A 10,043-nucleotide genomic window follows, 5' to 3' on the forward strand; every position below is an offset into this window, starting at 1 on the left:
AATGATCGTGGGTGTACAGCGTTAGCAGCGGCTTCCCGTCATTCGCGCCGGCAGCGACCGGATTCGCACTGGGAAATGAAACATAACGGAAAAGCAATGTGGATTTCAATTTTATTGAATTTTAAAACCGCTTGTAGCATAGCAAAAATATACGCTTCATTTGATTGGCCATCTGTACGCGGGGAGGAAGTTTGAATCTATACTAATAAATGCACTTTTGTTTCCGACCAATCAGAGCTGTAACACTCGAGGTAGAACCCGTTCACAAAACAGCTAACACCCACTTCCCAACAGGAATGGCACAGGACGCCCGGGAAAACACAATATAAAACCGATGCTTACAGCTTTTCGATCAGGATCGAGGATGCACCACCACCACCGTTGCAGATCGAGGCACAACCAACCTGTCCCGGTTTCAGGGCGTGCGTCAGATGGGTCACCAACCGTGCGCCGGACATACCGATCGGATGGCCCAACGAAACCGCACCACCGTGCACATTCACCTTCGCCGGGTCGACATCCAGCTTGCGCTGATTGGCAACGACCACCAGCGAAAACGCTTCATTAATTTCCCACATGGCCACATCCTCCTTGCGTACGCCCGTCTGTTGCAGCAGCTTCGGCACAGCAAGTGCGGGAGCGATCGGGAAATCGATCGGATCGGTTTCGGCGTCGGCAAACCCGACCACACGGGCCAGCGGTTTGCACTTGAAGCGTTCCGCCGCCTCGGCCGTCATCAGCACCACGGCCGACGCACCATCGTTCAGCGTGGAAGCATTTCCTGCCGTAACGGTACCGTTCTCCCGCTGGAACACGGTCGCCAGCTGTCCGAACTTGTCGAAGTTCACCCGCTTGTACTCTTCGTCTTCCGCCACAACGATGTCCGGTTTGCCACGCTTGCCCGCAATACGCACGGGTGTGATTTCCGCCTCAAATGCCTTCGCGCTCCAGGCGGCCGCACTGCGCTTGTAGCTGTTGATGGCAAACTCGTCCTGGTCCTTGCGCGTAATGCCCATCTGTTTGGCCGTGTTCTCCGCACAGTTGCCCATATGGAACTTGTTGTACACATCCGTCAACCCATCGAACACGATCCCGTCGATCAGGTTAACGCCACCGTACGGTGTGCTGCCTCGCTTCAGGTAGTACGGCACGTTCGACATCGATTCCATACCGCCGGCCACGATCACCTCCTGCTGGCCGAGCATGAGCGTTTGTGCCCCAAGCATTACGCTCTTCATGCCCGACGAACACACCTTGTTTACGGTGGTGCAGATGGTCGACTTGGGCAGCCCGGCAAAGATGACGGCCTGGCGTGCCGGTGCCTGTCCGAGCCCGGCCGCACACACGTTGCCGATGTACACCTCCTGCACATCCTCCTTACCGATGCCCGCCTGCTTCACGGCCGCCTCAACGGCAACGGCACCGAGCTGGGTGGCCGACAGCGATGACAGGCTGCTCTGGAAGCTTCCGATCGGGGTACGGGTGGCGGCAACGATCACCACATCATGCCTCTTGCCGGAGGTCGAGTAGTGGGCACGTCCACCGATGATAGCACGGCTAGCAAACTAGAACGAGCATGATAACAACACCCGGTGGGGTTTACGGGGTTTTGAGGGTGATTACATAAATTCGGGCTCCAACTTTAGCACAGTCCTTCTCCGTGCTACACGTAATACTAGTTGCGCATAGCAACGAAAACAAATGGGAAACTCTAATAGGGAACCGGATATCGGAAGCCAGAAAACTTACATGGGCAAGCTTGAGGACCATTTTTGCACGAAAATCGTACGACACACTCACGGGAACGCTGCGACCGGGATTGATTAGGTTAATTCGTCGCTTCGAGATAGTGTGTGTTACCAAGGCGACTGCACTTGAAACGCTATGCGGCACGGCACTTTACAATGTGGCAGCTGTGTTGTGGCCAGGGTTGGCAAACCCATCTCCTTCAAATCTGGCTTTTTGTTTTTTCTTACATTTATTGCACGACATGCAAACGTACGATTAGGTAGTTTATTCGGTAAAAAGGTAAAATAGAGTCCCAAACAAAGATTTGACAGTTCGAAAATGGTCAGGTCTATTGCACACGCGAATCGTGTTTTGTCAATCGGAGGGGGGATGTTTGTTTACATTTTGCATTTGGATTGTTATTGTGCAGGGAAGTGATCGTTTATTTTCCTCGACTTTTTTTAAGATTTGTGACTAATGATGCGCCTTTATTGGTTGCTGTTTGGAATTATTTCAGTTATATTCTACGATACGTTAATGATACATCGCATACATTTAGTGAAAACGTGTTTAGGCTGCGCGTGGACACTTTGCTGCTTAGCTGCGGACCGGTTCAACTGCCGGTCGGATGTTTGTTACCGGAGGATGCAGAGGTGGCTGTTTAAAGCAACAGTGGCCGCACCGTAACCAGCGCTAGCATCTATGACGATGCGCCTTAACAGCCGGCAATTCTATCAGTATGCGTTTCATACTGGTGTACTGGTGGTACAATGTGCAACCGAATTCTTTCCATCGCCGGAAGCAGCAGCATCCCGTTGGATGTTTGTCCCCGGATTATGGAGCAGTATAGGTTAGTTCCTAGATGTTTCTTACCTTTGGCTTAACCGGAGAAGAGCCCCTGTTCTATATTAAAAGGAATCGCTGTGCTGTCGGCATGTGCACCATATCATACCATTGTATGATTGTGCACTTGCATGCAGACAAAATATGTGTGTATAAAACCCGTGATAAATTATATGTAAGATTAATCAGTAATAAAAGATGTGATCGTACATCTAACGCGGTCGTGTATTAAAAATCTTTTAATGTGAGACATCCGAAACCGTTTTGGTAACTAGGCTCTAGTGGATCCGGGTGTGTTGTATTCTTTAACTTTTTAACGGATGTAACGTTATGCAATCACCGGAAAGGATCGGCGGAAGGCTATCATACAGAAAATTACGTACGATATTCATGTATCTGTCCTGCTTTACAAGCCGTCTACCATGCTGATCGATTTCCTTGCAAGCTGGGCAGGTCATTCTATTTTAACATTACAGGATCGCAGTCTAAAACATGGCGGTAGGTACCGGCTGCGTTAAGGTAAAAGGTTCGCGCCTTCGTCTCTGATTCTACTGGAATTTCGAACCGTTTAGCAGTTCGTACGTTAATTAAACGGACTGGCTAGCTTACTGGCTCAACAACTAGCGCCTAACAGTGGACCTTGTGCTTGCTGAACTTGTGCTTGTAGCTCATAGTTGAATAAGACGGACAGCCTGTCTTTATCCATCAGACTCCTAATCATTTCTTTCCATCCATTCGAAGAAATTTTTTTATCAAAAATTGAATATACAAGTCGTTTCTGAATTCTGAAAAATATTTTTTTCATGCTCACCTTCCTGATCGAGCTACCAAATTCTGCACCTAGGCACCACCTCTTGGAATAAAGACAAACGATGCCACTTCATACATTTATCAGATTTTTTTCAATATCCACCAATGCAGTGTAGTCATGAAAACTGATGAGACTCTATAATGAAATGAAATGATAAAATAAGGTTTTATTCGAACACATAAGTGTTAGCAAACTGAAATGAAACTTTGGATTGGTCTATTGGATTGAACTTTGGTTTTTCTCGTTCTCGGTTTAAATTGAAAGTTTATCTATTTACCACGGTTTAATGTAATGGTTGCTTGTTTAAAAAAGAAGCAAACAATGGAACTTTCATTGAATGCAGACGTATAACATTAAATAGAAGCGCATACATGATCCCTGCTGTATTTTTTTATTTTTCGAACCTCACTAGCATTTATTCCCAATCTGCTCGTTTAAGGATCTTGCTACACGTGCCGGCTTCTATTAAATTCCGGCACTATGTTAAATCATTCAATGCTTTTTTTGTGGTTTATTGCACAAAAAACTACTCGAGTGCTCAATACATTAAAATTATTCCGATGCGTTGATGTTCTACATTCATATGCCAACTGTTGATCATAGAGTCCAAAATATTACCCAGTATGTAAAATAAATTGTAAGATATTTAAGTAACAAAACTTGTTTTTATATTCATGTAGAACGGCCTGGCCGTATTGCTACAAACGTTAATCTTATCTAGTAAAAATAAAATTAGCAATACTTCATTGGCAACTCATGGTTTCAAAATGTAGCAGAGGTTAATGACATAATTAACCCGATGTTTGTTTAATTTTCATTTTACAGATACAATTTATTTATTTATTAATTAATCCTGATTTAGATACCGAATCACAATACAGGGCTCATGCTGTTCCTAAGTTACATCAACGCTCTCACCATCATCCCATCCCACCAATGGGATGTACAGCCGAAAGTGACGCCAGTTGTGTCCGACCAAATACCAAGTTATAAATTTTTATTAAAGCATGAAACATCGGCCTGAATAGCTAAATCATTTACATTTTATGAAACATTACGTTTCATAAATGTTTAAAGCAAAAGAAAAACTATTCCAAGTAATTTTTGTTCCAATTTTTGTGAAACCAAATCAACACATATGTACGCTCCAAAAAGTGGAATGCGAATGGTCTGATGTTTCTAACATATGAAATGTCATGAAAGATTTTTATCCAAAGCCTTCTCAGTCGTGTTTATTCGTCACGTATCATTCAGCCACGTGTTTACTGGGAATTTTCTGAAAGTATTTTCTACAAAATGTTAATGGCTAATCCAACCTTTTCTTCTTCCGGCAAAAGGCGCTTCCGGGTAATGTGAAAGATATTCATTAACAAATCCTAGTTTCCCAATCATTTACTCTTAGTTGTGTTATTCTAAATCCGACTCTATGCTTGGCTCCTATAGGTTGGTGGCATTTTGTGATGGGAATCGAGGTTGTTCATTAAAGACTATGTTTTCAGCAAGTATTAAGGAATTCAGTCAGTAATTTAAAATTTATACTGTCGATTAAGTGTCTGTTTTAAGTTTCTACTTCAAAATTTTTACGATAATAGTTCTACCGATTTTAATTAAATTTTTAGTACACCTATGGTAAGAATGAGAATAATGTTTGCTGTAGTTATTATCCCGCTAAATGTTCCGTATGTTTGCTATGCTTCTCTATGTACCACATTACCAGACGAGATACTGGGGAACTTTTTTTTGTATTCTATATATGATTTTCAGGGCTAGAAGTAGACTTAAGTGTCCTCATTACAGCAGAAACATTGATATCCTTCTTTTATATGTATTTGAGATTTTTCTGTATTGTCTCTTATTTTTTGAGAAATGCATTCAACCCTCTCCATAAGCTGTTATTTCTTAGCGTATATACAAATGCTAGTTATAATTACTTGGACGCAGAATGGCAATGGAGTGGTTAATACTACCATGCGAATACCAAAAAACCCTCGAGTTCATTATTATTTCGGCATTCGGCCAGGTTGTAGTATCCATCTCTAAATATATAAATATTATTTACATGAACTGGTAAGCGGTTGAATACATGGTTGCAACCTCGAACATATGCCTTGAAAATGAAATAAAACTTATATTTCGGAACAAAGGAGTATGTTGATGTAAGTTATGCTTCGTTCAAATGTCAACTGTTTATTTACTGACTGGTTTTTCACAGAATCATTCACAAAATGTCGTACCATGCACGCGAAGCTTGTCTTTACGGGTTGTTGTAATTATAAATATTGAATTCTATCCTGATTTAGTTATTCTTAATATAAATTAATTTTTAAATAGAGCTCATGTCTACAATACGTTTCATCTGACTAATCAAACTAAACAAGCATCTGTTTTTGGGAATAAAACAAAAGCTTGATGTGATAGCTAAATGTAATAATGACGTATCGTGCTTTTTTGGCATGCTATTATGCTATTGGTGCGGTCCGGGGGTGTGCAAGACTAACTACCATCCAGTTACCGGTAACAAAAATCATAGAAAGCTGTAGAAGGCCAAATAGACGAGTTAGAAATTGTGAATTTGGGTTTAAGTTTTTACGATCGACGATTTTGTTCTCATTTTTTTAAATTTATAATATTACATTCATTTTTATTCAACATTCATTCCAGTTTTTTATAAGGCCTTCCTTATATATTTTCAAAATTGGATTTGGCATGGAAGATGCTCAAAAAGTTGGAAAAATATGGAATAATTTATTAAATTATCTTATCAATATACTTCGGGGGAGAGCCGCGGAGAAATCTAAGAATAATGTCTTAAGAGGTGTTGTAAGAAACGTGTACACTGCTTGATTTTTCTTTTTTGAGGGATCTTTATTCATATTCTAGACCCATAGCATGCATTCCATCAATTCATTCCATCGTGACCGCCTTCGGAAATGGCATGCCAGTTGCCTATAAGGTGCAAACAATCGGTTTACATGAATAGCTCAAATCAAGAATCTAGTGAGAAAATAACACAATACACTTTTATAGAAATATTTATTTATTTATTTATAATTCCAGTATTACGGCATGACGCCGTATTGTCAACACCGCATGTGTTGACGATTACAAATTCACAAATATTAACAAGGCATTTCCTCCCTGTTATTCTGCCTTATCCCGGGCATGCTCGGTTACTTTTATAGAAATAGAAATAATTTACTGATTAAAATAGAGCAAAATACTCAGTCAATCAAAGCGAGCTAGGCACTCCACTCTTTCAATATTTGAGTCTTTTCTAGAAGCAAAACAAAAAACTCTTAAGTTCGTGTGAAGTTAGTTGTGTTTTAAAAGCTGTTAATTTTGATGAATTCCTGAAACTTTATTGCTGTATTATACTTTACTTTCTATAGGTTTAGCTTTCTGAAAATTGTTTTTGCTCTTATATGGTAGGTTTCCGAATCCGAAAGGTACTCGTGCAAAAATGTCAAAATGTCAAATGATCTCTACGCTTATGTATTCATAAAAAAAAAACTTTGGCTTCCATCAATTTTAGTTTTGATACATTTTAATAGTGCAAAAAAGGAATAATTAAACTGTGTGTAGAATTGTGACGTAAGTATAACAGGTGTATGTAAAAATAAAATGTTTTATGATTCTTCACAACTTTTTAATGATTTATTTTAGAACAAACAGGTGTTAGTATAACTCTGATGAGGCAGTATCTGAACCACTTATCTGTCCCTTGTAAATAATATTTACATGTTTGGAGATGGATACAACCGGTATAATAATTAACCTAACACATAATTGTGAATTTGCATGGTGAATTTGCATGGTAAGTGAATTTGCATGGTAACACATAATTGTGAATTTGCATGGTAATTTAACCACCCCATTGTGTTTCTCATCTCAAGCGTGTATAACTTATATTTGTACACCGACAAATAAATAAAAGCTTTTCATGAATAAAAAAATAAATAATAGCTTATGAAGATGGTTTAAAGCGTTTCTCAAAAAAAAGTGACCAATTCAAAACTGGTGCACATAGATATGCTTGACGAATATCAACTTTTCTGCTGCATTCACGAAATTTTTGTCTCCTTGATGTCCTGAAGTACATGATTACCAAATGAAAAAAATGCATTTTAATTTTTCAAAATTGTATCGATTCAACTTAAATTGTTAGTAAATAAAATATTTCAAACAACCTTGCGTGTGTGTTTTATTTATTTATTTTTTTCATTTGTTTGCAATATAGTCTTCAATAGCGGAGCATAAGGTAGCACAGTATGATCCGACATATAGATCACCTATCGGCATAAAAATATACTGTAAATCTTATTTTCATACCTACCATATAAGTAGAAAAATTTAAATTCAAATCGGTAAAACCATTTTGGAACAGTGTAGCAATAAACAATGCGACAGTTTTAATTTTGAATTAAATGTATTACTTCTCTGAAAAGATTAAATTTAAAAAAGACTCTAACCAAGCTAAACCAAAGACTTAAGATTAACAGAGCTACAACACATCTAGCAGTAATTTTTTTAAAAACTAGGATTTGTTAATGAATATCTTTCACATCACCCGGAAGCGCCTTTTGCCACAAGAAGAAAAGGTTGGATTAGCCATTAACATTTAGTATGAAAATACTTTCAGAAAATTCTCAGTAAACACGTGGCTGAATGATACGCGACGAATAAACACGACTGAGAAGGCTGTGGATAAAAATCTTTCAGGGCATTTCATATGTTAGAAACATCAGACCATTCGCATTCCACTTTTTGGAGCGTACATATGTGTTGATTTGGTTTCACAAAAATTGGAACAAAAATTACTTGGAATAGTTTTTCTTTTGCTTTAAACATTTATGAAACGTAATGTTTCATAAAATGTAAATGATTTAGCTATTCAGGCCGATGTTTCATGCTTTAATAAAAATTTATAACTTGGTATTTGGTCGGACACAACTGGCGTCACTTTCGGCTGTACATCCCATTGGTGGGATGGGATGATGGTGAGAGCGTTGATGTAACTTAGGAACAGCATGAGCCCTGTATTGTGATTCGGTATCTAAATCAGGATTAATTAATAAATAAATAAATTGTATCTGTAAAATGAAAATTAAACAAACATCGGGTTAATTATGTCATTAACCTCTGCTACATTTTGAAACCATGAGTTGCCAATGAAGTATTGCTAATTTTATTTTTACTAGATAAGATTAACGTTTGTAGCAATACGGCCAGGCCGTTCTACATGAATATAAAAACAAGTTTTGTTACTTAAATATCTTACAATTTATTTTACATACTGGGTAATATTTTGGACTCTATGATCAACAGTTGGCATATGAATGTAGAACATCAACGCATCGGAATAATTTTAATGTATTGAGCACTCGAGTAGTTTTTTGTGCAATAAACCACAAAAAAAGCATTGAATGATTTAACATAGTGCCGGAATTTAATAGAAGCCGGCACGTGTAGCAAGATCCTTAAACGAGCAGATTGGGAATAAATGCTAGTGAGGTTCGAAAAATAAAAAAATACAGCAGGGATCATGTATGCGCTTCTATTTAATGTTATACGTCTGCATTCAATGAAAGTTCCATTGTTTGCTTCTTTTTTAAACAAGCAACCATTACATTAAACCGTGGTAAATAGATAAACTTTCAATTTAAACCGAGAACGAGAAAAACCAAAGTTCAATCCAATAGACCAATCCAAAGTTTCATTTCAGTTTGCTAACACTTATGTGTTCGAATAAAACCTTATTTTATCATTTCATTTCATTATAGAGTCTCATCAGTTTTCATGACTACACTGCATTGGTGGATATTGAAAAAAATCTGATAAATGTATGAAGTGGCATCGTTTGTCTTTATTCCAAGAGGTGGTGCCTAGGTGCAGAATTTGGTAGCTCGATCAGGAAGGTGAGCATGAAAAAAATATTTTTCAGAATTCAGAAACGACTTGTATATTCAATTTTTGATAAAAAAATTTCTTCGAATGGATGGAAAGAAATGATTAGGAGTCTGATGGATAAAGACAGGCTGTCCGTCTTATTCAACTATGAGCTACAAGCACAAGTTCAGCAAGCACAAGGTCCACTGTTAGGCGCTAGTTGTTGAGCCAGTAAGCTAGCCAGTCCGTTTAATTAACGTACGAACTGCTAAACGGTTCGAAATTCCAGTAGAATCAGAGACGAAGGCGCGAACCTTTTACCTTAACGCAGCCGGTACCTACCGCCATGTTTTAGACTGCGATCCTGTAATGTTAAAATAGAATGACCTGCCCAGCTTGCAAGGAAATCGATCAGCATGGTAGACGGCTTGTAAAGCAGGACAGATACATGAATATCGTACGTAATTTTCTGTATGATAGCCTTCCGCCGATCCTTTCCGGTGATTGCATAACGTTACATCCGTTAAAAAGTTAAAGAATACAACACACCCGGATCCACTAGAGCCTAGTTACCAAAACGGTTTCGGATGTCTCACATTAAAAGATTTTTAATACACGACCGCGTTAGATGTACGATCACATCTTTTATTACTGATTAATCTTACATATAATTTATCACGGGTTTTATACACACATATTTTGTCTGCATGCAAGTGCACAATCATACAATGGTATGATATGGTGCACATGCCGACAGCACAGCGATTCCTTTTAA

The 10,043-nt window shown here is 38.8% G+C and overlaps 1 protein-coding gene across 1 annotated transcript; it reads right to left on the minus strand.

Moving 5' to 3' along the window:
• Nucleotides 1-94: 94 nt before the first annotated feature.
• Nucleotides 95-2,097, minus strand: LOC118504188 (acetyl-CoA acetyltransferase, mitochondrial). Its single transcript, XM_036038363.1, has 2 exons — nucleotides 1,750-2,097; nucleotides 95-1,565 (listed from the first exon to the last, which is right to left on the minus strand). Exons 1-2 carry the CDS (start codon nucleotides 1,768-1,770, stop codon nucleotides 339-341), a joined length of 1,248 nt encoding a protein of 415 aa, XP_035894256.1. The 5' UTR covers nucleotides 1,771-2,097; the 3' UTR covers nucleotides 95-338.
• Between the last annotated feature and the right edge of the window lie 7,946 nt (nucleotides 2,098-10,043).

This window comes from Anopheles stephensi, chromosome 2, assembly GCF_013141755.1.
Source record: "Anopheles stephensi strain Indian chromosome 2, UCI_ANSTEP_V1.0, whole genome shotgun sequence".
NCBI classification, from domain to species: Eukaryota; Metazoa; Arthropoda; class Insecta; order Diptera; family Culicidae; genus Anopheles; species Anopheles stephensi.